Source organism: Dama dama, chromosome 20 (genome assembly GCF_033118175.1).
Source record: "Dama dama isolate Ldn47 chromosome 20, ASM3311817v1, whole genome shotgun sequence".
NCBI classification, from domain to species: Eukaryota; Metazoa; Chordata; class Mammalia; order Artiodactyla; family Cervidae; genus Dama; species Dama dama.
The window spans coordinates 50264313-50290972 of NC_083700.1; the positions used below are offsets into that span (position 1 = coordinate 50264313).

Sequence of the window (26660 nt, forward strand, 5' to 3'; positions counted from 1 at the left end):
GGGTGAAGAACAGCAGAGCCCTGGGCTGTGAACACCGGGATCACCATGGTCAGACGCGCTGTAGGGTGCGTGAGAGTCTTCAGCGTGATCTCTCCTTCGTGTCCTCACCACCTTGGCTGCATCCCTCCTGCCCACTCCCGGGCTGCTTCCTAATGTTTACTATTCCTATTTTAAGGAAAAGTTCATATTACAAGAGCTCCATGTATGATAAATGATTGAAGTGTTGGGACTTCCCTCTAGTGGTCCTGTGGTTAGGCCTCCCCGGTTCCACTACAGGGGGCCATGTTGGGGAAGTTGGATCCCACAAGCCACGAGGGTGCGGCCAAGAAAAAAAAGGTGTTGACAACACAAAGATCTAGGTCAAGTCATAATTTAGCACCTTTTATGATTTTGCCTCATTGCCGCATTTAAAAAATGTTTTCTTCTTTCATTCCCGTTAATTTAAGTCACTCAGTAGATATTTTTTGCTCACCTCAGATGTGCCAGGCACTGTTTTAGGTACCTGTTTTTATCCTTCTCCATCCATTGTCTTCTGCTCCTACCTTTTTCTACCCTTTTACCTTTCCCAAATTGGAAGTCAGAGAAAGAGATACATGAGAGAAAGAAATTATAGGATGTAGTATCTATATATAGTATATTCTCTTCGTACTCTAGTAATCATTTCACTGATTTTCTTTGATTTCACAAAAATTGTGTTTTCCTCAAACACCTCAGAGGTGTGTGAGAGGACATCCTATTTGTGTGCACATTGGGTTTGAAGACTTCTTACCAGTTCTCTGCCTTTTTCCATAATGTCATTGTTGATTCGTTCTTTGTGTTCTGAGTCTGGCAAAATAGGAAGGAGGTCCTGGCAGGAGGAGTAAGAAAAATATAAATCAGAGAAGGTAGGCAGAAAGGAGCAAAACCAAAGTCTCGGCCAGAGTGGGGGTTACAAATCAGAGTAGTTGAGGCCTCCAAATACATAATATCTTATATGTAATATTATTACATTATGTTGCCCTTTTGTGTCATTTCAGTAAAGTAGTTTAGTTTTCCTGGTGCCAGAAGAAATTTTAGAGATTATTTAATTCACTTACAAAAATAAGTCATGGAACATGCAGGGTACCCTATTTTCACCCTAATTGATAGAAATGGGATAATAAATTGGACATTTTTGCTACTTTTTATTTACTAACTCAGAATCTGTCTTTGTAGTAGTCTCAAAACAAGAGACTTATGTTGAAGAAATGTTCTTCAACTAAGAAGACAAATGAATGGACCAGTATTTCCTCTCTCTATTTTTTTTTTTTTTTCACTGTGTGGCATAAAAAAGAATGAACATTTGTAAAACACTATGGTAAACAGACAGGGCTACCATCAACTAGAGGTGACTTGACCTGAGGTTGAGGCCATCAGTATTTTAACCTACCTGTAACTCTTATCTCTTACACCAGTTGAGGAACTCAGAAATAAACTGTGTAAGCCACAGGATTATGGTGGATTGGTGTTGAATTTTGCCCTTTACTGAGAAAGGTAGAGTGTTTTAGCATGAGCAAGGTGGCTGGAAATAATGGCCTAATTAACTCTATGGCTTCCTATATACGTGTACACTTGATGTTGTGTCTAGTAATATAGTGTATGTCTAAAGCAAAAAAACATTAGTGCGTATTTTAGATTATAAAAGTTGGTCTCAGACTTTTAGATTTTCCTGGTCACTTGGGTTTTGGAGAAAATTTGAGGGTATTGAACTGTAAGTTCTAGACCTTTGAACTCATCAAGTCTTGGAGAAGGAGGTATTGGGGCCTGAAGGTTCAAGCAGGTGAAACATTTTTACAGGTGTCTAATATCCTATGATATTTTGAAAATTACATCTATATTTTCATAGAAAACTTTTTTCTCTGCCATTTTCCCTTTACAATAAAGGGAATTCTTTAGAGGTATGAGATGTGTATTGTCTTGTTTTAAAAAGTCCATGAATGTTTGACATACTAGTAAATATTGATATATTTTTTAATATACACATATATATCATTTGTAAGTTTTAAATCATAATTTAAAAAATTAATGTCCATAAATCTATTTGTCATGTTAGTAAGTGATGGGAATGGGGCAGGAACCCAAAGAGTTTCATCCTAAATCTGTTGCTATTTCTAATAAGTATCTTGATACATATCATTCCTCATTATTAAAATGTGCAATGGTGTCATGAAAGCAAATTGGAATCGGCCAGTGATGACACCAAATGTTGATAGGAATGCAGAGGAACTGGCTCCTCATACATTGAGGTGGAAATATAAAATGGTATAGCCACTCTGGAAAATAGGCTGGCAGATCCATTGAAAATCTAAACATGTAACTGCCATACAGCCCAGTAATTACATTTTGGAGCATTTATTCCAGAGAAATGGAAACTTCTTTGCACACAAAAACATGTCAATGAATGCTCCCAGGACCTTCATTTGTAATACTCTAAAGCTGGAATCAGTCCAGATATCCTTCATTAGAGAAATGATTAAAGAAACTGTGATACATAAATACTTCCTGGCTGCCAAGGATTCAGAGGAGGGGATAAAAGTGAATGTGGTTATAAAAGTGCAGCATGGAGATCTTTGTAGTGATGGAATTGGTGTGTACTTGATTATAGTCGTGGATACACAAAGCTACATGTAATAAAGCTAAATGGAACTAAATTCATTGACACACATAAAAGTGAATACAAGTGAAATAGCAGATCCAGAAATAATCTATCATTATCATGATTGTGATATTATAATTTTGCAAAATGTTACTATTGGGAAAACTGGGCAAAGGGATCTCTGTATTATTTCTTACAACTGCATATGATTCTACAATTATCTCAGAATAAAAAGCATACAAAATTGAAATCCAATTTTAAATAACTAAATTATTGGTTCTAATTTTAAGAGCTTTAGTATATTCCTTTTATTACTAATAACTATTACAACTTATAATAAATCATTTATGGTTTAATAAAATCTTGAGATGGAAGGGAGCTTGAATGATGCATTCTAGTTCTGGCACTATTGCCAGTTAAGTAGTTGTTCAATATAAGTCCATTTTAGTAAACTAGACAGGGCCTTCCTGAGAGGTTATTATTTATTTAGCTTGTGTCTACAACTCTTTCCCCCTAAATTTAACATGAATAATCTGGGGAACTTTTAAAATGCATATTCCCAAGCTTCATCTGTAAGGACTCTGATTGAGTAGATCTGGGGGTGTGTGGTGGGGTGGGTGTTAGTTGCTCAGTCATGTCTCAACTCTTTGTGACCCCATGGACTGTAGCCCGCCAGGCTCCTCTGTCTATGGAATTCTCCAGGTAAGAATACTGGGGTGGGTAGCCATTTCCTTCTCCAGGGTAATCTTCCAAACCCAGGGATCGAACCTGGATCTCCTGCCTTGCAGGCAGAATCTTCCGTGGGGCTACCAGGGAAGCCCCAGATCTGAGGGTAAGTCCTGGCAACCTGCATTAAAAAAAAAATCAGCTGATTTTGATTCAAAATAACAATGGAGAAACATTGAATTATAATTTTTATGATCAGTCAATAAGAACACTTTCAGTTGCTTTGTGGCATGGAGGAGTTGTGATTAGGTGAGAATTTTAAGAGCAAACTACTGATAAAATTTTTCGAACACCCACGTGTTGAAAATTTTTGATTAAACTGAGTATGTATTTACTCTGAATCAACAAGAGCTTTGAACAAAAAGGAACTTGCCTTTGGTTCTTATTCATGTTGAAGGAGTCCTGCCCATCTCTAAACTACTTGACTTGCCTGAAACCACTCATGATTTACTTTATAAAAAAGGCAAAAACTTCTGTTTTAGTTTCATAGACTGTATGAAGGGAATGCTCTGCTAGGGTGAATGATTTATAAACTCTGAAAATAATGTACTCATTGATTCCTTATTTTTTGTAAATGAAGTTCCATCTAAAGTAATTGACCCATCCTTATCCTTTTCCCCCTAAACTGTAGTAGTCACTTTAAGTGACGGTTGTTGAAAAGCAGATGCAAAGAAATCGTCCTGTTTTAATTTTGGGGGGTGCTCAGTTTGCTTGTTGAAATCTGATGGGTCTCCCTCTGCTCTGTCTCCTCAAACAATTAAAACATATTCATTTGAGAATTCTTCAGGCTTAGAGTGGAGTCCAGTCCAACTCCTGAGTGTATGCTTTGAGCTAGCGAGTTGTCCTGTGGAAGCCCCTCCCTCTAGGCTTGTGGCAAGGAAGGATCAACCCTACCCTTCCTTTCAAGAGTATTTATAGGAGAGCAATACATCTCTTCAAAGAAATCTCTTGCAAATCATCCCTCTCTAATAACCCCATCTTACTGGGGATTGAAGTCAGAGAGCCAGCCCTGGCCCTTTTGACTTTTAATACATGTGTTTTCTTGGACACCTCATTTTGATATGCAGCTTTTATTATAGTTTTGTGTGCTTCACAGTATAAAGCATATAGCACCATGTATTATATATAACTTGTTACTTCATGTAGCAAAATGCAAAAATATACATGGGAAAGATAGATAATGATTTCCTCTGAGGATGAAAGTTAAGATAATGAATATAAGGGGAGAGAGTTAAGGTTTGGTCATAACATTATATTTCTTCTTAAAAGAGTTTTAAATTAATATGGCAAACTATTGACATCTGTTTACATTTAGTGGTAGATACGGAGATATCTTTTATGTCATTTTTCTCTGTTTTCCTCTTTAAAAATTTTTTATTGAGTATAGTTGATTTACAATGTTGTGTTAGTTTCTGCTGAATAGCAAAGTGAATCAGTTATACATATGTCTGCTCTTTTTTAGATTCTTTTCCCATATAGGTCATCACAAGAGTATTGGGTAGAGTTTCCTGTGCTACACAGTAGGTCCTTATTAGTTATCTATTTTATGTATAGTTGTGTGTACATGTCAGTCCCAATTCCCAATTAATCTCTCCCCTCTTCTGTTTTTCTATACAGACAATTTTTCTGTATGTTTGAAATGTTTTATAAGTTCAAATTAGTTGCAAGAATGAATCTAGGTTATAGTGATTTCTCTGTTTTAGGTTTCTCTCTTCCTTTATTCTCAAAGACAGAGAAGACATAAGTCATCTGATAGAAACGATCCCAGCTGACCACTTGGAGTCACACACACACACATACATACACAAGTGCACACTCCTTTCCTTCTTTCCTTTGGGCACAGTGGAGTCGCTGTCTCTTCATCTCTGTTCTGGGTCTCCTCTCTTCTCACCTCTCAGAAACTTTGTACTATTAATCTGCCAACACCTTACTGTCTTCAGGTTATCTCTTTATACTGACTTCCTGTAAATATATTAAAATGTGCTAGTTCCTCTTAGCTTAAAAAAATACAAACAAACCCATGCCTCAAGTAGGTGCAGAACTATCCACAGTGCAGGCGAAAACATTTTCATTTGGAAACTGTCCCAGTGCATTTTCTTTATAAGTCAGTTCCTTTTCTTCTGTGTGAAAATCACTATGATCAAAATAGCTGTCGTCTGTCTCTGAAGCATTTTCTATAGATTTTGTTTTGTTTTGTTTTTAGCTTTCTTTGGCATTTAGGAGAGAAGTGGGAAGGCAGTTTTAGATTAACACCTGTCTGAGAAATTTCAAAATTAGAGATGGCCATCTGGTTTGCATAATGTGTAATATTTTTGAAAAAAAGGTCTTATCGTTCTAAATAGATTTTTAAGTATTATTCTACAATAATACTTAATTTTAAAACTGCTACAGCTATCAACATTTTACTATTGAACTGAAAAGAGGATCATCCGATGTTGGCGATATTCACTCCAAAGCTTCTGTGACCTCTCTGTCCTCTGTGAGACAGCTATGGGCAGTGGAAGGCCACATTTCTCCTTATTCAGGCTCATATAAATTGAAGGCCCATCTTCGATTCTTCTGTGCTTCTAATTATTCTTTAGAATAATGTACTTAAATCAGGCCTTAGGTAGTCAACCACAGTAACTCTTAACATGTCTGAATTTGACCAAGGTCATCTCTACCTCTTGGGTACTTTAAAATTTGACTAGCTGTCTTGCCTCCTATTATAACTTTGAAATAAACTTCCTGGATACATCCCTGAAATTCTGCATTTTATAAATCCTGAGATTATCATTCACCAGCTCTATTCAGTGCCCCACTGATCTATGTATACCTGAGCTTTAGTCAGAGCTAGTGCTAAAGATTCAGAGAGCATATTAATAAAAGTCAAGGCTACTGTTCTGAAACTGTAACTGTAAATAAAAGTAAAAATGTGATTGCCTATAGAATTTGATGCTGCAATAGGTGAAAAAAGTGCATTTGAAAAACCAGTGAAAAAAAAAAAAAAAGAAAAACCAGTGAGTGTTAATTGTTGAAGCTTTTTGGAAAGTGGTGTAACAATACATATCATTAACTTTTTAAAACCATGTATCCTTTAACCTAGAAATTTTCTTGCTGAAATCTTTCTTGAGAAAAATAATCAAATACTCAAGCAAGTATTTATGTATTTAATACAATAGGCAGCAGAATAGAGAGTACAGACTCTGAAGCTAAGTTTCCTCAATTTAAATCTTTGTTCTCCTATTTACTACTCGTATCAGTTCATTTCAGTTCAGTTCAGTTGCTCAGTTGTATCTGCCTCTTTGCGACCCCATGGACTGCAGCACGCCAGGCCTCCCTGTCTATCAATAACTCCTGGAGTTTACTCAAACTCATGTCCATTGAGTCAGTGATGCCATCCAACCATTTCATCCTCTGTTGTCCCCTTCTCCTCCTGCCTTCAAGCTTTCCCAGTATCAGGATCTTTTCCAGTGAGTCAGTTCTTCACATTAGGTGACCAAAGTATTGGAGTTTCAGCTTCAGCATCAGTCCTTCCAATGAATATTCAGGACTGATCTCCTTTAGGATGGACTGGTTGGATCTCCTTGCAGTTCAGGGGACTCTCAAGAGTCTTCTCCAACACCACAGTTCAAAAGCAGCAATTCTTCAGTGGTCAGCTTTCTTTATGGCCCAACTCTCACATCCGTACATAATTACTGGAGAAAATATAGCTTTGACTAGATGGGTCTTTGTCATCAAAGTAATGTCTCTACTTTTTAATATGTTGTCTAGGTTGGTCATAGCTTTTCTTCCAAAGAGCAAGCATCTTTTAATATCATGGCTGCAATCACCATCTGCAGTGATTTTGGAGCCCAAGAAAGTAAAATCTGTCACTGTTTCCATTGTTTCCCCATCTATTTGCCATGAAGTGATGGGACCAGATGCCATGATCTTCGTTTTTTGAATGTTGGGTTTTAAGTCAGTTTTTTCACTCTCCTCTTTCACTTTCATCAAGAGGCTCTTTAGTTCCTCTTCGTTTTCTGCCATAAGGATGGTGTTGTCTGCATATCTGAGGTTATTGATATTTCTCCTGGCAATCTTGATTCCAGCTTGTGCTTCATCCAGCCCAGCATTTCTCATGATGTACTCTGCATATAAGTTAAATAAGCAGAGTAACAATATACAGCCTTGATGTACCCCTTTCCCAATTTGGAACCAGTCTGTTGTTCCATGTCCAGTTCTAACTCTTGCTTCTTAACCTGCATACAGATTTCTCAGGAGGCAGGTAAGGTGGTCTGGTGTTCCTATCTCTTTAAGAATTTCCCACATTTTTTTGTGATCCACTCATATAGCCTTGCTTTAATCTCCATCTGTAAAACAAAGAATAGTGCCCACTCATAGAGTTCTTACAAGGAGATTTAAGAGTAAGGAAGTGTCCGGTATCTGTTAGCTGCCACAGCTATGCTGCATAACAAATTGCCCCCGAAACTCAGTGACACATAATGAGCATTTATTTCTCACTTGTACATCCAACAGATCAGCTGGAGTTCAACTTTTCTAGGCTGAGATTGGCTCCAGGCTGTGGGTTTGGTTCAGGTGGGCTATGGTGTCGCTTACTCTCCTGGAATGTGTGGACTGCCAAGACCTGTTCTTCTTTTGGCAAGGCCTGAAGCATAAAGAGGCAAGTCTTATTGTACATTTTGCTTTGCGTCGCCTCTACTAATAAACATTTACCAAAGCAAGTCACATGGCCAAGGCCAACATCAATGAGGCAGGGAAAGTAGGGGAGGGGGGTAAGAAATGAGTATTTACAATTCAAGGGCTGATAAACTATAAGGAGCCAGATAGTAAATATTTGGGGCTCTGCTGGTCAGATGGTCTCTGTTGCAACCACTCAACTCTGCAGTTTATAGCATTAAAGCACCTTTAGATAGTAAATCACCACAGGGGCTGGCTGTGTTCCAATAAGATGACTTGCAAAACCAGGTAGCAGACAGGATTTGGCTCATGGACCATAGTTTTCTTACCCCTGGCCAATATACCACACCAGATCAGACTTTTTATGAAGATAACAGTTCCTGGTACAGTGCCACACTAGTAAATATTGACTCTCATTAATAATGTTTTTACTATTAATAGACCACAGTATTGGAAATAATAAAATGTTCAATGATAGAAATAAGGTTAAATACCCATAATGTATGGCATACCATACTGTAAAATGTTATGCATTCATTTAAATGTCATATTTTTTAAATGTCAAGACTATGTCATGGCCTGAGAATGTGTTTTAATATTATGTTAAGTGAAAAAAGTGATAAATGACATTTATCATTTGACTCCAATTTTATTTTTCTTACAAGATAATGTAGATTATATAAGTATATTATACAACAGCTATGAAATAAATACACCAAAACTGGATTGTTTATTATACTTTGTCAACATAAGTATTTTTTATTGAGTTATAATTAACATATAATGTATTAATTTTAGGTGTACAACAAAATGACTTGATGTGTGTATATACTGCAAAGTGATCACCACATAGATTAGCTAACATCCATCTCCTCACATAGTTACAGTTTTTTCTTGTGATGAGAACTTTTAAGATCTCCTCTCTTAGCAACTTTCAAATATACAATACAGTATTGTTAACTATGAGCTTCCCTGGTGGGCTTAGATGGTAAAGAATCTGCCTGCAATTCAGGAGACCTAGGTTCAATCCCTGGGTTGGGAAGATCCTCTGGAGAAGGGAATGACTACTCACTCCACTATTCTTGCCTGGAGAATTCCATGGACAGAGGAATCTGGCGGGCTACAGTCCATGGTCACTAATGCTATACATTGCATCCCAGGACTTATCTTTTAGCTGAAATTACATAATTCTTTGTTGTCCATTTTTTCTATACTATGTGTGTACTGTTTCCTGGTATGAAAGTGCTCTGATGAGGAAAAAAAAAAAAAAATAGAATCCAGGTCTACTGAGGACTATTCTAACTGTCCTAGTTACCATTTATATGTCACTTCTGTTTTAATTGCTTCACAAACTGTGAGTTTACCTTCAGAGATATCTGATTAGAATGGACTAGATAGACACTTTACAACCATTGTATTTTTAAAGTAAAATTATTCTTCTCCAGGGCTCCTGGAAATATGTGGTAGGGTACCAACCAGTGTGAACAGAATCCCCACGTGCCTTTCAGGTTGAAGAAACAGTAGCTCCTTTCTGACCACAGTTCCTGAGCAACCACAGTCCTTTCAGTGATACAAAGGCAAAATGTTGTTGCTCAGAGGTAAGCAACCTGCCCCACCCTTGCTCTGACCACCTCAGTATTTGAACATACACATCTGCTTTTCTCATGCATCAGAGAGAGGTTGGGTTTCAATGTTTAATTGCCACTGTGTCTGAAAGTCACACAGATGAATCCTGGGAAAGGAAGTTTCAGAACCCAGCCATCATGTTCATCAGTCTCACAGAATATTAGCTAACATTAATTTCCTTTTTTTTTTTTAATTTCCTTTTTAAGACCCTTTAGAGTAATCAAGTTTCATCTAATTCTAATCAGCCTCTGGGTACACTAAGATTCTAAACTCTGTTGCAGATTATATTAATCAGATTGTACAACCTAGAGGTAATTATCCCAAATCAAATTACCCCTAAAATGTACTTCAGAGTTTGAAGCTTAAAGGGACCATTCTTTTTAACCTTTGAGTTTAGGTAAAACGTAGCTAAACTTTATTTTTAGTGAGTGAATCCTTACTGAATTTAAGTGCCCACTGGGATTCCCATGTAAGATTTGCCTGTGGATATTGTATGTTTACTAAGTTCTAGACCCAGTATAGTACTAAAAAGGGAAAATGAACACCTGATTTGCCCATTCTGAGTCCCCAAATGTTGCTAAGGCAACATGAATCCTATTTGGACACATTTTCAAGCAGTTCTTTAAATTGGAACTTCATGTGTATAAGCTAAAGAGTTGTTGAGACTTCCCTGACAGTCTAGTGGTTAAGATTCCGTACTTCCATTGCAGGGGCCATAGGTTCAATCCCTGGTCACAGAACTAAGATCCTGCACGATGCAGGGTGTGGCCCCCAAAAATAAATAAAGATTTGTTGATAGTTACTGAGCTCATGATATGGAATGAAAACTGTATTTAATAAGCTTAAACATATATACAACTACAGATACTATGAATGGATTTTAATTGAAATTTCCAGTTATGCCCCGTTAAGGAAGAAGGAAGAAACCTAAATCTGAATGGCCAAGATCGTCTGTTCTGGCTAGGACTTCTACTTGTTTTTATCTTCACCCCTAGACCCTGCTTTGCTGATTCTATCTGGGAATGGCAGCTAATCTCCCAAGATGACCCTGCAGTAGCCCTGCCTCCTGGTATGCATGCCCTTATGGAGTGCCCCCTACAGTCCATTTGATCTGGCCCTGTGTAACCGTGAGAGTGGGGCAGAAACGATGCCGCTTCCTCCTTGGTCTCTGGGAACAGTTGTCCTGGGGTAACCCAGCCATCATGTAAGAAGCCTAACTACCCTGAGCACCATGCTCAGAAGGAGGCCAGCTTGCCATTTGCAGCTGTTCCAGCTACTCCAGCCAGGGGACTGGGCATGGGATTGAAACAGCCACACGTGTGTCCAGCCCAGTCAGTCCTTTGTCACATGTCTTCAGCCCTGATCATGAATTCATGGAAAACTTGACTGACCAGCTCAGTCCAATCAACTCAGAACCACGAGAGACATAAGTATTTTTGTAAGCCTCTGGGTTTGGGGATAGTTTATTATATAACAATAGAAAATGGGAACACTTAGCTTTCTTAACCCCTGTCTTCTGTACTGGGATGTTGAAGAACTCCGTGACTGAGTTCCTTTGCTCTTGAAAATGCTAATATTCCTTTTATGTAGAGTGCTAATAGGGACTGCATCTCCCTTGCATGTGCTCCATAAAATGCAGGTTATTTGTTCATTAAAAGCCTTCTGTGTGCCTTCTTAGGGATGGCTTTGCTTTGTTTTTCTGGTCTTACACTCTTTTAAACATGTGCCTGGCTTGTGGTCCCTAAAGCAGCAGCACCCTCTCCAGAATTTACTGTTTGTAGATTTTTTTGATGATGACCATTCTGTCCGACATGAGGTGACCCCTCACTATAGTTTTGATTTGCATTTCTCTAATAATTAGTGATGCTGAGCATCTTTTCATGTGTTTGTTGGCCATCTGTATGTCTTCTTTGGAGAAATGTCTATTTAGGTCTTCTGCCCATTTTTTGATTGGATTGATGTTTTTTTAATATTGAGCTACATGAACCATTTGTGTATTTTGGAGATTAATCCTTTGTCAGTTGTTTCATTTGCAAATATTTTCTCCCATTCTGAGGGTTGTCTTTTCATCTTGTTTGCTGTGCAGAAGTTTTAAGTTTAATTAGACCCCATTAGTTTATTTTTATTACTCTAGGAGGTGAGTCAAAAAAGATCCTGCTGTGATTTATGTCAGAGAATGTTCTGCCTATTTTCCTCCAAGAGTTTTATAGTGTCTGGCCTCACATTCAGGTCTTTAATTCATTTTGAGTTTATTTTTGTGTATGGTGTTAGGTTGTAATTTTATTCTTTTACACATAGCTGTCCAGTTTTCCCCGCACCAACCACAGCCTCCTTTGTTATAGATTAGGTGACCATAGGTGTATGGGTTTACCTCTGGGTGTTCTATCCTGTTCCTTTGGTCTTCATTTCTGTTTTTTTTTGTGTGTGTGTGTGTGCCAGTACCATACTCTCTCTCTTTTTTCCTTTTTCTTTTTTTTTTTCTAAATTCCCTAAAGCAGTAACTGACAGGGATCTTGGGATTATGGGATTACCATGATTCAGTACGACACTTTCTTGATTACTGTAGCTTTGTTGAATAGTCTTTTTTAAAAAAATTAATTAATTTATTTTAATTGGAGGCTAATTACTTTACAATATTGTAGTGGTTTTTGCCATACATTGACATGAATCAGCCATGGGTTTACATGTGGTCCCCATCCTGAACCCCCCTCCCACCTCCCTCCGCATCCCATCCCTCAGGGTCATCCCAGTGCACCAGCCCTGAGCACCCTGTCTCATGCATCGAACCTGGACTGGCAATCTGTTTCACATAGGATAATATACATGTTTTGATGCTATTCTCTCAAATCATCCCACCCTTGCCTTCTCCCACAGAGTCCAAAAGACTGTTCTATGCATCTGTGTCTCAAATAGTCTTAAGGTAAGATAGCCTATTTCCTCAGCTCCATTTTTCTTTCTCAATATTGCTTTGACTTTTTGGGGTCTTTTGTTTTTCTGTACAAATTGTAAAATTTTCTGTAATAGTTCTGTGAAAAATGCCGTTAGTGATTTGATAGGGATTGCATTGAATCTGTAGATCACTTTGGATAGTATAATCATTTTCACAATATTGATTCATCCAATTCATGGTATATCTCTCCATCTGTTTGTGTTGTGTTTGATTTCTTTCATCAGTATCTTATAGTTTTCTGTGTACACAGGTCTTTTGCCTCCTTAGGTAGGTTTATTCATAGGTATTGTATTCTTTCTGTTGCAGTGGTAAATGGAATTGTTTCCTTAATTTCTCTTTCTGATTGTTTGTTCTTGGTGTATAGGAATGCAAGAGATTTCTGTATATTGATTAGAAAAAGGAACCCTCCTGCACTGTTGGTGGGAATATAAGTTGATACAGCCACTAAGAAGAAGAGTATGAAGGTTCCTTAAAAAACTAAAAAAAAAAAAAAAAAAAACAACTAAAAATAGAACTACCATGTGACCCAGCAGTCCCATTACTAGACATATAGCCAGAGGAAACCATAATCAAAAAAGATACATGTACCGCATTGTTCACTGCAGCACTATTTACAATAGCCAGAATATGGGAAGCAACCTAAATGCCCATCAACAGAGAAATGGATAAAGAAGATATGGTAGGGACTTCCCTGGTGATCCAGTGGTTGAGAGTCTGCCTGCCATGCCAATGCAGGTGACATGGGTTCGGTCCCTGGTTGGAGAGGATTCCACATGCCACGGAGCAGCCAAGCCTGTGTGCCACAGCTACTGAGCCCGCTCTCTAGCGCCCTGGAGCGGCCATCGCTGAAGCCTGTGTGCTACATCTGCTGAATCCCAAGCGCCCAGAGCCTGTGCTGTGCAACAAGAGAGGCACCACAACGAGAAGCATGAGGATAGCCCCTGTTCCCAACTAGAGAAAGCCTGAATGCAGCAACGAAGACCCAGTGCAGCCAAAAACAAATAATAAATCAATAAATAAAATTTAATTATAAAAAAAGATGTAGTACAGATATACAATGGAATATTACTCCATTGTATGGGTCATTGGTAGAAACGTGGAATAAACCTAGAAACTGTCAGTGAAGTAAGTCAGAAAGAGAAAAATATTGTATATCAATGCATATGTGGAATCTAGAAAACTGGTATAGATGATATTATTTGCAAAACAGGAACAAATGTATGAACACGGGAGGGGAAGGGGAAAATGCATCAGAGAAAAATGCAAGTCACAGTACATGGTATATGCTTCTATATCTATAAAGTTCAAGAGTAATGAACATCAAATTCTGCATTTTAGGCATACATGGTCAATGGTTAAACTACATAGGAAAGCACATATATGATTATCATTGAAGTCAGGTGCATGTTAATTAACCCTTTATTGAAGAAGTCACATGGAGGTCCGTGAAGGCACTAGAGAAACTGTTTCTTAACCCAAGTGGTAGTTACATGGGTATTTGCTTTCTAATTATAATTTAAGTTACACTCGTGTATTTTTAACTTATCTGTAGCTGCACTGGATCTCTGTTGCTTTCTGTAGTTGCGGTGAAGGTGGGCTACTCTAGGTTGTGGTGCACGAGCTTCTCACTGCAGTGGCTTCCCTTGTTGAGGAACACAGGCTGTAGGCCTGTGGGCTCAGTAGCTGTGGCACACAGGCTTAGTTGCATCACGACATATGGAATCTTCCCAGACCAGGGGTCGTATCCATGTCCCCTACATTGGCAGGCAGATTCCTAACTACATTACCACCAGGGATGTATTTTAAACAATTCTATATGAAGGATTTATTTCCAAGTTTTAAAAAAGAAATTTTCAAAAAGCACTCAGGAGACTTCTAGATCTTAGAGATATGTTTTTAAATAGATATGTTAAAGCACTTATATGAAAAAAAACTATGTATGTGCATCTACATACATATCTATAATGTAATATATATTCATTATAGAAAATCTGTATAATAGAAAACTAAAAATCATTCATAATCCCACCACTTTTAACATTTTGAAATAACCACCCTTGACATTTTGATTTATTCCTTGCAGTTTCTACAGTCTGTTGGTGACTTTTCTCTCTCTCTCTTTTTTTTTTTTTAAGCAAAATTGGGAACATATCATATATGCTGTTTTGAAAGTTGATTTTTTCCTCTTACCGTATCATGAACATTTCCCCATGCTTTGACACTTTGAGATATTAATTTGCTATTGAAATCAGCCACAGGCTTCAGGATCGCTGCATGCAATTAGTTCCCCAAGGAAAAATATTCTGCTTTTTTGATGCTGTCAGCCCCCTAAGCTGTAAAAAATATGAATCAGCATGCAGAAAATGTGAAAATTATCTGCTCCTTGTTAGAATTTTATTTCTAGAGTTCTAATAAAATCAGAACAGGGAATATGCTCATGCAAATAAAACCTTTAGAATTTGGATCAGAGAATAATGACAGTTCTTTCTATAAAAGTGAAAACTCAGCTTTTAGATAAAGAATGCTAAAACTCTGATCAATAGGCTAATTCCCTTTGAAAAGGAATTCAGTTCTAAAGTTTTGTCATAAAAAAGTATTTTCATGCTCAGGACAAGCTGGGGAGCATAGATATTTTTAGAACCTTTCTTTTCACTATTTTTAACTTATAAAAACTAAAGATCATCCTTGTGTGGAACAACAGGAAAGTTCTTTTTTTGTGTGTTTCTTTGGTTAAACATCCTAACTGTTTCTTGATGTTTATGAACATTAGCACTAAGAGAGTTTAGATACATTTAGATAATTTTCTTAATGGTTTTCCCATAACCCTCCAACTAAGCAGTGAGACAACCTTTAGTAAAGGTATAGGATCCATTCCAAACAAAGTTGATCTGGAGGTGTTGTGGTATATAATATTTACCTTATTAAATGGTTTCTTTATATTTCTATTTTTTACAGCCAGCATGGTTTTCTTGCTCAAGTATTATTATAAACATCTAGAGTTCATTAAAAAAAAAAAGGGTACAGTTATATTTAAGGATGTGTCAATAATTTTAACTTTAGTTTTTTCCAGCCACATTGCTCCTAAATATTTAGCAGTAAAAGTTAGCTAGCTACAGTATTGTTAATATAACAATAAAGGGAAAAAAAGATTTTTGAAGTTTATTTAAGAGTAAGTGGTTATTGAAAAACTTGAGTAAAAATACATTGTACACATGAAACTTATATAAATGTTGTAAACCAGTCTCAAAAAATAGCAAGCTCATCTCAGCTTTTTCTATGAAATGATGAAATCATTGTATTTGAGTTTTTACAAGTGATAACCTTATCAGTTTGTTAGATTTTCTGAGTGTTCATATATTAACTAAAGTGTGAGAGAGATTTTTCTTCCTTACTTTTCACAATTAAGAACATCTGTATGGGGAGTACTTAGGGATAAAGCAGATGGGCTTTGTGCTTTATGTTTGTATTAGGTTGGTGCAAAAGTAATTGCAGTTTTTTGCATTGTAAATTTGCCTTTGATATTGGAATGCATTCTTAAACAAATGTGGTTATGTTATACATAATTTTAATGCACATTTCTCATTTTACATTTTTTTTGCTATTGACTTATTACTTGCTGTTTATTTTATATTTATTTTTAGATTAGGGACATGATGTTAGACAAAAAGCAAATTTGAGCAATTTTCTCATTTGAGTTCAAAATGGGTCATGAAGCATTGGAGACAACTCACAACACCAACAACACATTGGGCCTAAAAACTGCTAACAAATATACAGTGCAGTGGTGGTTCGAGAAGCTTTGCAAAGACAACGAAAGCCTTGAAGATGAGCATAGTGGCTGGCCATTGGCAGGTGACAACAACCAACTGAGGGCAATCATCGAAGCTGATCCTCTTACTACTACACAAGAAGTCACCATTGGCCATTCTATAGTCATTCAGCATTTGAAGTAAATTGGAAAGGTGAAAAAGCTCTATAAGTGTGTGCCTCATGAGCTGACCGAAAATCAAAAAAATAGTCATTTTGAAGTGTCTTCTTATTCCACATGACAACAACGAACGCATTTCTCGATCAGATTGTGATGAAAGTGGATTTTATGTGACAACCAGCTCAGTGGTTGGATTGAGAAGAAGCCCAAAAGCACTTCCCAAGGCCAAACTTGCACCATAAAAAGGCATGGTCACTGTTTGGTGGTCTGCTGCCAGTTTGATCCATTACAGCTTTCTGAATCCTAGCGAAACCATTACATCTGAGAAGTAAGCTCAGCAAATCAGTGAGATACACAAAACTGCGACGCCTGCAGCCAGCTTTGGTCAACAGAAAGGGCCCAATTCTTCTTCACAACAATGCCTCACCACACATCACATAACCCATGCTTCAGAAGTTGAATGAATTAGGCTAGGAAGTTTTGCCACATCCACCATATTCACCTGACCTCTCACCAACTGACTACCACTTCTTCAAGCATCTCGATAACTTTTTGCAGGGAGAATGGTTCCACAACCAAAAGGATGCAGAAAATGCTTTCCAAGAGTTCACTGAATCCCAAAGCACAGATTTTTACGCTACAGGAATAAGCAAAGTTATTTCTCATTGGCAAAAATGTGTTGATTGTAATGGTACCTATTTTGATTAATAAAGATGTGTTTGAGCCTAGTTGCCAACAAAGGTCCATCTAGTCAAGGCTATGGTTTTTCCAGTGGTCATGTATGGATGTGAGAGTTGGACTATAAAGAAAGCTGAGCGCCAAAAAATTGATGCTTTTGAACTGTGGTGTTGGAGAAGACTCTTGAGAGTCCCTTGGACTGCAAGGAGATCCAACCAGTCCATCCTAAAGGAGATCAGTCCTGGGTGTTCATTGGAAGGACTGATGCTGAGGCTGAAACTCCAATACTTGGGCCACCTCATGCGAAGAGTTGACTCATTGGAAAAGACCCTGATGCTGGGAGGGATTGGGGGCAGGAGGAGAAGGGGACAACAGAGGATGAGATGGCTGGATGGCATCACCAACTCGATGGACATGAGTTTGAGTAACCTCTGGGAGTTGATGATGGACAGGGAGGCCTGGCGTGCTGCAATTCATGGGGTCGCAAAGAGTCGGACACGACTGAGCAACTGAACTGAACTGAACTGATGATGATTTAAAATTCACAGGTCGAAGAATCAATATTGTGAAAATTACTACCAAACACAACTACAGATTCAATGCAATCCCTATCAAATTACCAATGGCATTTTTCACAGAACTAGAACAAAAAATTTCACAATTCATATGGAAATACAAAAGACTCCAAATAGCCAAACCAGTCTTGAGAAAGAAGAATGGAACTGAAGGAATCAACCTTCCTGACTTCAGATTATGCCACAAAGCTCCAGTCATCAAGACAGTATGGTACTGGCACAAAAACAGATATAAAGACCAGTGGAAAAGAAAGAAAGAAAGAAAGAAAGAAAGTGAAGTTGCTCAGTCATGTCCGACTCTTTGCGACCCCATGGACTGTAGCCTACCAGGCTTCTCCATCCATGGGATTTTCCAGGCAAGGGTACTGGAGTGGGTTGCTATTTCCTTCTCCAGGGGATCTTCCCGACCCAGGAATCGAACCCGGGTTTCCCTCATTGCAAGTAGACGCTTTACCCTCTGAGCCACCAGGGAAGCCCTAAAGACCAGTGGGACAAGATAGAAAGCCCAGAAATAAACCAATGCACCTATGGATACCTTATTTTTATAAAGGAGGCAAGAATATACAATGGGGCAAAGACAGCCTCTTCAATAAATGGTGCTGGGAAAACTGGATAGCTACACGTAAAGGAATGAAATTAGAACACTTCCTAATACCATACACAAAGATAAACTCAATGGATTAAAGACCTACATTTAAGACCAGAAACTATAATATTCTTAGAGGAAAACATAGGCAGAACACTTAGTGACATAAATCAAAGCAAGATCCTCTATGACCCACCTCCTGGTGTAACGGAAATAAAAACAAAAGTAAACAAGTGGGACCTGATTAAACTTAAAAGCTTTTGCACAGCAAAAGAAACTATAAGCAAGGTGAAAAGACAACCCTCAGAATGGGAGAAAATAATAGCAAATAAAACAACTGACAAAGGATTAATTTACAAAATGTACAAGCAGCTCATACAACTTAATGCCAGAAAAACAGTCAACCAATCCAAAAGTGGGGAAAAGACCAAAAAAGACATACAAATGGCTAACAAATATATGAAAAGGTGCTCAACATTGCTCATTGTTAGAGAAATGAAAATAAAAACCACAATGGGATATCACCTCATATTGGTCAGAATGGCCATCATCAAAAAGTCTACAAACAATAAATGCTGGAGAGGGTGTGGAGGAAAGGGAATGCTCTTGCACTGTTGGTGGTAAAGTAAATTGATACAGCCACTATGGAAAACAGTATGGAGAGTCCTTAAAAAGTTAGGAATAAAACCACCATATGACCTGACCCAGCAATCCCACTCCTAGGCATATACCCTGAGGAAATCAAAATTGAAAGAGATACATTATCCCATTGTTCACTGCAGCAATATTTACAATAGCTAGAACATGGAAGCAACCTAGATGTCCAATGACAGATGAATGGATAAAGAAGTTGTGGTACATGTACACAATGGAATATTACTCAGCCATAAAAAGGAACACATTTGAGTCAGTTCTGATGAGGTGGATGAACCTAGAACCTATTATACAGGTGAAGTGAGTCAGAAAGAGAAAGATAAATATTATATTCTAACACATATATGGCATCTAGAAGAATGGTACTGAAGAACTTATTTACAGGGCAACAATGGAGAAATAAACATAGAGAATAGATTTATGGACATGGGGAGAGGGGAGGAGAGGGTGAGATGTATGGAAAGAGTAATATGGAAACTTACATTGCCATGTGTAAAATAGATGGCCAACGGGAATTTGCTATATGGCTCAGGAAACTCAAACAGGGGCTCAGTATCATCCTGGAATGGGAGGGAGAGGGGAGGGAGGTTCAAAAGGGAGGGGATATATGTATACCTATGGCTGATTCATGTTGAGGTTTGACAAAAATCAACAAAACTCTGTAAAGCAATTATCCTTCAATAAAAAATTAATTAAGAAGAAAAAGCAAACAAAAATTAACGAATCGAAACTGTAGTTATGTTTGCATCAACCTAATAAATGATGTTGAATGTGAAAAATAGGTAAGTAATATAGAAGTAGTCTTATGTAGCTGAATTTTGATGTGTTGCCTCTTTATCCTAATTCAAAAACTTAATGTAAAACTATTTGAATAAGTTCATAGGTTTTCAGATTTGTCATGAAATAAAATTATCACAGTGAAACCAAACAATATTAAAAAAAAGTGAAAGTATCACTGTTCTTTACAGTAGAATTGGTAGAGTTTGTTTCATCATTTATATATTTTCCATCTCCAGTGATTTTTCTTTATTTATAATAAGATATTGCCAATCATTTAGTCATTAATAATTATTTCTGTTATTTCCAGACAGATGTTATATTTTTCTAATTAAGTAGTAGTTTATGCTTTAAAGACTAATTTAAAATAAAATGATAGTGTCATACAAATTTGATTCTTTCAACCCCATAATCTTTGCTTTCATTTTATTTTGTAACCATAATACAAGTTTTCTCAGCTTTAGCACTATAGACGTTTAGGCAGATAAGTCTTTGATGTGGGGAGCCCTCCTGTGCATTGAAGGATGTTTAGTAACATTTCTGGCCTCAACAGACAAGACTCCAATCACCCTTTGTGGTTCTAGACCCTGCCAGGTATCCCCAGGGGGCAAAACTGACTCTAGTTGAGAATCATGCCGTAAGTGTATTCTCTAAAATTCTTATCATGACTTTCAGGAGCATAATTTGGAATAAAGCAATGTACCACTAGTGAAAAGTGAAAGTGAAAGTCACTCAATTGTGTCCAACTCTTTGTGATCCCATGGACTATACAGTCCATGGAATTCTCTAGGCCAGAATACTAGAATGGGTAGCCATTCCCTTCTCAAGGGAATCTTCCCAACCCAGGGATCGAACCTAGGTCTCCCGCATTGCAGGCAGGTGGATTCTTTACCAGCTAAGCCACCAGGGAAGTAGCTAGGCCCCAAATCAGCAGAACAAATTTTGCTTCTGGGCAGTATTTTGGATAGTTCAGCATCAATAAAAAGGTCATAAACAGTAACTATATTTTTTCATCAAAGTCTAGATTGTCTAGGTAATTGGTATAGAACAGACCACTGGGAACATTTTAGTGAGTGCCACACAGGGAAATAAAATTAGTCAGTAGCTACAGATGTCATTTATGGCTGTTTTTCTTCAATCTTTATTTTAAAATGTGAGGCAACAGGATCTGCAGAAATTAAAGGACACATGAAAGCCTTTATACTAGTTTGTGTTACCCTCAAATCACAGTAATTTCAATGACATACTAGAATAAAAATGTGTTTCATTCCTTTTGTCATTTATATATAACAGGTGATGCCCACTGCCCTGCTGGGAACATCATCAATCCAACTTCCTCTCCAAAAATTTTGGCATTCTGTATCATGACGAACACACAGTGGGCAAGCCAGTTTACAGGGTATTTTTCCATTTAAACATATGCCAGAGGAAAGAAAATTTAATGTAGCTCTTTGAGAGAAAAACAAAATGACTTCAAATTTCATTAAATTGGCTGTGCAGGAGGAAGAAATAGACAGGTCTTTGCTGCCAACATCTATTAAGCTTGATATGCATTTGATAGCTAATGGAAATTGTTGATGGAGACTCCAAAGGTAGTTGACGTTACTAGACTTCTTGAGGTGGGTGTCAAGGAGAAGGTAAGACAGAACCAGGTTCTGAGCTAGCAGAGAACCTGCTCACCATGTCTGCGTGGTTTCCTTCACTCTGTGACTTCTACCTGCTGCAGAGCAAGGCAAAAAAAAGGAAAAAAGAAAATGTTATTTTACAGTGTAAGGTCTTCCTTGATTTTTTACTAAACGAATTGAGATTAATTTTGTTTTAAAACCCCATCTCAATATTACAAGATCGAACTTCTCACGTAAGTGGTTGATTGTAACTTTATGGCCACTAAAAGATTTCAAACTGCTTTCATGCCTCTTTGTACACAATGAATAACGGGCAAAATAATGAAGCTTGGTGTTTCCTTAAGTCTGCTCTGTTTAATTCTGCTGTCTGCTCTTGTACAATGCTGTCTCTAATTGTACATAGTTTAATGATATCTAGGAGTATAAAGTTGTTGCCCATAAATAGCTTGTAAATAGCTTTCCTAAAATGGTTTCAATAATTGTATTCAGTAACTTCTTGATTGCTGAAACTTGGTTGCCTCTGATAATGCACTATTATAATAATAGGTGTAAAAGATGTCATATATATTACATGGGAGTGGGTGGGGGGATGTGTGTGTGGGTATGTGTATAGTGTAGACTTAATTCTTCACTTGTGATACATCCCTAAATGTAGAATTTGCTAGATGAAATTTTTTAGAGTTTTTGATGTATATGGCTAACTGCTTTTTCACGAAAGCCGTGACAACAACCCTACCACCATCATAGGAGTGAGTACAAATCTCCTACTGACTTCAATTCTTGTCCTGAGCCCTCTGGCTGCTCTCTCTTAATCTAATGATGAAAACTCCTGTCACATCCCATTTTATCTTTCAGCTTTGTTTACAGTGATTTTTGTCACAACTTTAAAGTTTTTACATAGTCAATGTCTTCTTTTAGAGATATGTAGTATTTAGAATTTTTGCATCTCAAAAAATATTTTTGAAAAATCCCTGCATTTGTATTGTATTATTTCATATTTTACATGTGTATCAGTTTCCTGTGGAATTTATTTTGATGTAAGATGTGTTTTAGGTTTTTAAATATGCTATTTCCAAATGATTAACAGTTATCTTATCATCTTTTATTAAATAATCTTTATCTAATGGCCACATACACACAAAAGATTGGACTTATACAACTAAAATCATGCCATGCTGCCGTTGTCCAAGAAGCCCTCTGAACTGTGTTAAGGGTACTTATCTGGTATTTAGGATTTGTTTGTCACTGTAAATGCAAATGTTCTGAAAGTGCCTAAGGTGGCGCCAGGCACATAGTAGACAATAGATAGTTGCTGAATGAATGTGTGGGAAGTGGATATCTTGGTATGAAAGTATTCCTTATCGTACAACATAAAAAAATGTTAAATCAGTAGAGAAAAACCTGTACAAAAGAAGGCATGTAACCATCACCCAGCTTGAACAGTTACCAACTCATGGCCAGCATTGTTTTAACACTTTTCCCGCCTACCTTTCCCTTCCTATATTGTTTTGAAGCAAATCCCAGGTACAGTTTCATTCATAAATGTTTCAGTGTCTATCTCGAAAAGATTAAGTCGTTTTTCTTTAAACATCACATTATTATGCCTAAAAAACTAAAATAATGCCTTTACAGCATCAGATATCCTGTCAGCCTTCAAGTTTTCAATTGTCTCATAAATGTCATTTTTTTTTTTTTACAGTTTTTCATTTGAATCAGGACTCAAAAAAGATCCACGAAATGTGATTTTTTAATATACAATATTTCTTAAGTATTTTTTGATCTTTGGTTTTCTCATCTTCTCTCTCTTTTCTCCCTTGTAATTTATTTGTTTAAGAACTGGGTTATTTGTATTGCTGCATTTCCCACAGCCTAGAGCTTGCTGATTGTATCCTAATACTGTCATTTACTTAAGTGTTACTTATATGCCTCTGTCTCCTGTATTTCCTGTAAACTGGTAGTTGGAGCTAAAGGCTTAATCAGATTCAGATTCAGTTTTCTTTTTGGCAAGCCCAAAAAGAAGGCGGTGGCCTATCATAATGACAACGTTACTGGCTTTTTGTTCAGGGCCTTGCAAATTGATTTTGCTAACATTTGTTGAGTATTTTCTGTGTGCCTAGCAAAGTGCTTATGTTCTGTAGGCATTATGTCACTCAATAATATTTAAGCTTTGTAATACTAGTACATATCAATTTCTGTCTGATGACTAGACCTCTTATTAGAGCCAGGTAATCTTAAATATCTTTCAAACAAACCCCTTGGTGTATACTCAAGGTCATTTATGTGATTTAATTTGGAAATCTATCTGGACTTTCTTTTTATTGGATTCATTTAGAGCTATACAAAAATAACTTGCATTTAAGGCATTTAAAAAATATTTTAATAATAAAACTCAGAGACCTATCATTTAACTGTGAATTTGTTGTACTCAAGCTTTTTGGTACTGGGATTCACCTCACAAAGACCGATATCTAAACCACAAATAAAGCCAAAAGAGTTCAGTATTTATTTCTGAGTCCCTTTTTCCTCTGCACTCATTGTCTCTGCAGATGCCCTTATGTCTCTTTCATCTCTTTCGGCTTTCTTTGCATGCCCACAGCTCTCACAGTATCCTACTGTTGTCCAGTGTGAGAAACTGACTTGGGGTTGTAAAAGCAAAACTAGCTTTTCGTTGTTTGTCTACATGTCTTTAATTTATTTTTGCTCAATTCTCCCCATGGTCCTAAATTCAGTTATTTATAAAATCAGACCATTGGAGTTCCAGACTCAAAACATAAATGTCAAATTATCTTGACCAGCTGACAGTTTCGGAGATGAAACTGTTTGATGTGTAGTTGATGGAGAAAAACCACCAACTGACCCGAGTCGCAATTAGATACCAGAGCACAAGTTGCAAAGCAAGGCAAAGAGGATCCTATTGTACAGCTTTACAGTCTGGCATGTGGGGAGTCATTTATTCCTTATATATCTTAATCTTTCTTCTCCTTTAGTAGTTGTAACTTTTCCCTCAAATTTACAGAATATCTGTTAGGTGAAGCATTTGATTGATTGAATAAAAGGAACATGAAGCATTGGTGAATACAGCAGAGAAATAGGAATGAATGTGAAGTTTCATTTCTTAACTCTAGTTGTACCTCACTGTACTTAGATTAGTAGCCAAGTTCTCTGTTTTTATTTCTTTAAAACACAATTGTTTTTGCTATACTTACTCATAAAGAACTTTAAGATTCTTATTTGAACCAGTCTTCTGTAAGCTTGTCATAAGAAGGGATTGTGTCTCTCTTTACCTGATCTTACTGGGTGTCCAGGGTAGCGTGGTGCACGTGCTTGTGCTTAATGAGGAGCTTTGGATGCTGCTGGTATTTGAAAGATTATACATTTTAAAGGGTATTTTGTTCTCTTTTTCTTGGCAAGACCAAGGAGCTTCCTTTTCTAAGACCAATGCTTTTTAGACTCAGTGAAAGTACACATTGTTCTAGGAGAATTGCCATATGAAAGCCTAGAATATATATTGAGTGCTTCCAAGAAAGGGGGAAAAGTCATGTTCTAGGACCGTGAGTGCTGACTGGGTGCTGAATGATTGATTGTTATGTGCTCTTTTACTTACAGGCTCGCTTCTCATATGTGCGAATGAAATATCTTTTCTTTTCCTGGTTGGCGGTTTTTGTTGGAAGCTGGATTATATATGTGCAATACTCTACCTATACCGAACTATGCAGAGGAAAAGACTGTAAGAAAATAATAGTAAGTATTTTTTATTTTCTAGTATATGGAAAAACCTATTCTCTAGTTGAAGTAGAGTTGATTTAATTGTACCAATCTCTGCTGTGCACCATGACTCAGTTATATACATATACACATTCTTTTATTTTTATATATATATATATATATATATATATAGTTTTCCATTATGGTTTATCCCAGGAGGCTGGGTATAGTTCCGTGTGCTATATGGTAGGACCTTGTTGTTTATCCATTCTAAGTGTAATAACACATTAAAAAACTATATTAATAACACATTATATTTATTACTTATACATAGACTAAAAATTATTTTCAAAAAGTAAAAGTTAATTTGATTTTGAGTTGTGTCGAACTTCTTACCATTTTGACATGTCCAAATTAGTAGGACTGTTCCCCACTTTGAAAATCTCTGTATTCAGAAATCTGAGTAAGACAGACCAGTATGAGAACATGCTTATTACAAAGAGGGATTCCTGCTTTTCAAATACACTTGAAGTTTAGTTTACTCTAATCAGATGGATTTTTAAATATTTATAGTATGGAAGTGTTATTCGCATCCATCCTTTCTGGAACATATCTTTTGAATAAATGGAGTCATTCTCGAATGCTGAAAATATATGTAGAAAGTATATATGTGTATTTATTATTTAATTTCTACCCTACTGGATATATCTTAGGAAAATCACTCTAACAGAATAAGATTTCTAGTAGTAAATATTGGTTCCATAGCACTTATATTTTAAATGTTTGAGGATAAGTAAATTTAACTCCCTGTTTTCTGCTAATATCGTCTATATAAATAATATTAAAAACATCTAAGAATTCACCTAAGAATTATATTTTTATATTATTGAGATCCCAATTATTATAACTTATTAATAGTTCTAATTATTGAATGGTTACCTTTTAAACAGGCCAGTGGTGCTAGGTGTGTACATTTAGCAGGGAAGAAGGTATCCTGACCTTATGAACTTAGAGTCTAATAGGGAAGAAAATGAATAATTATAGTATGTTAAGATAATTATTATAATTATTACAGTAACAAATTATATAGGGTCATAAGACAGGGAGACCTGAAGCTTTCCAAAGTTCTAAGAGGATAAAAATCAGGTTAACTCTAGACATTCTGTCAGTCAGAATAAAAATAAATTATTCCCTAGGAGTATAACATCCTCTTATGTAGTCAGAAGAGAAATACTAATATAAGAAGCAAGGGAATTAATTAGCAAAGAAGAGTTCCAAATCAAGGAAGATTGAAAGATATCAATCTTATGTTCGTTCCAATTGGCCATTCAGATCCTTGAGGACTTTTAAAATAGAAGGAAACTTTGGGGCCAGGCAGTATACTGGATACTTCATATTGTCATTAGTACTTAAAATAATCCTGTGAAAGCCCCCCAAACCCACTTTACAAATAAAGAAATATGACTAACAAGAGAGAAGAATTTGTCTTTCATGGTGGAGCCAGAATTTGATCCCAACTCTGTCTCTATAGAAAGCTCATGCTCTTTCTGCTACCCA

At 36.8% G+C, this 26660-nt stretch overlaps 1 protein-coding gene across 4 annotated transcripts in view; it reads left to right on the forward strand.

Annotated features, from left to right (window-relative positions):
- The window catches only part of DIPK1A (divergent protein kinase domain 1A), a 117175-nt gene that overhangs the window by 56253 nt on the left and 34262 nt on the right, over window positions 1-26660 (forward strand). For 3 of the 4 annotated variants that reach the window (XM_061121363.1, XM_061121365.1, XM_061121364.1), the window contains exon 2: window positions 25005-25139. In XM_061121363.1, coding sequence (XP_060977346.1) covers window positions 25005-25139 — 135 coding nt within the window. Of the gene's footprint in view, window positions 1-12526; window positions 12546-25004; window positions 25140-26660 lie in introns of those variants that run through there. The other variant, XM_061121366.1, reaches the window with a different exon arrangement.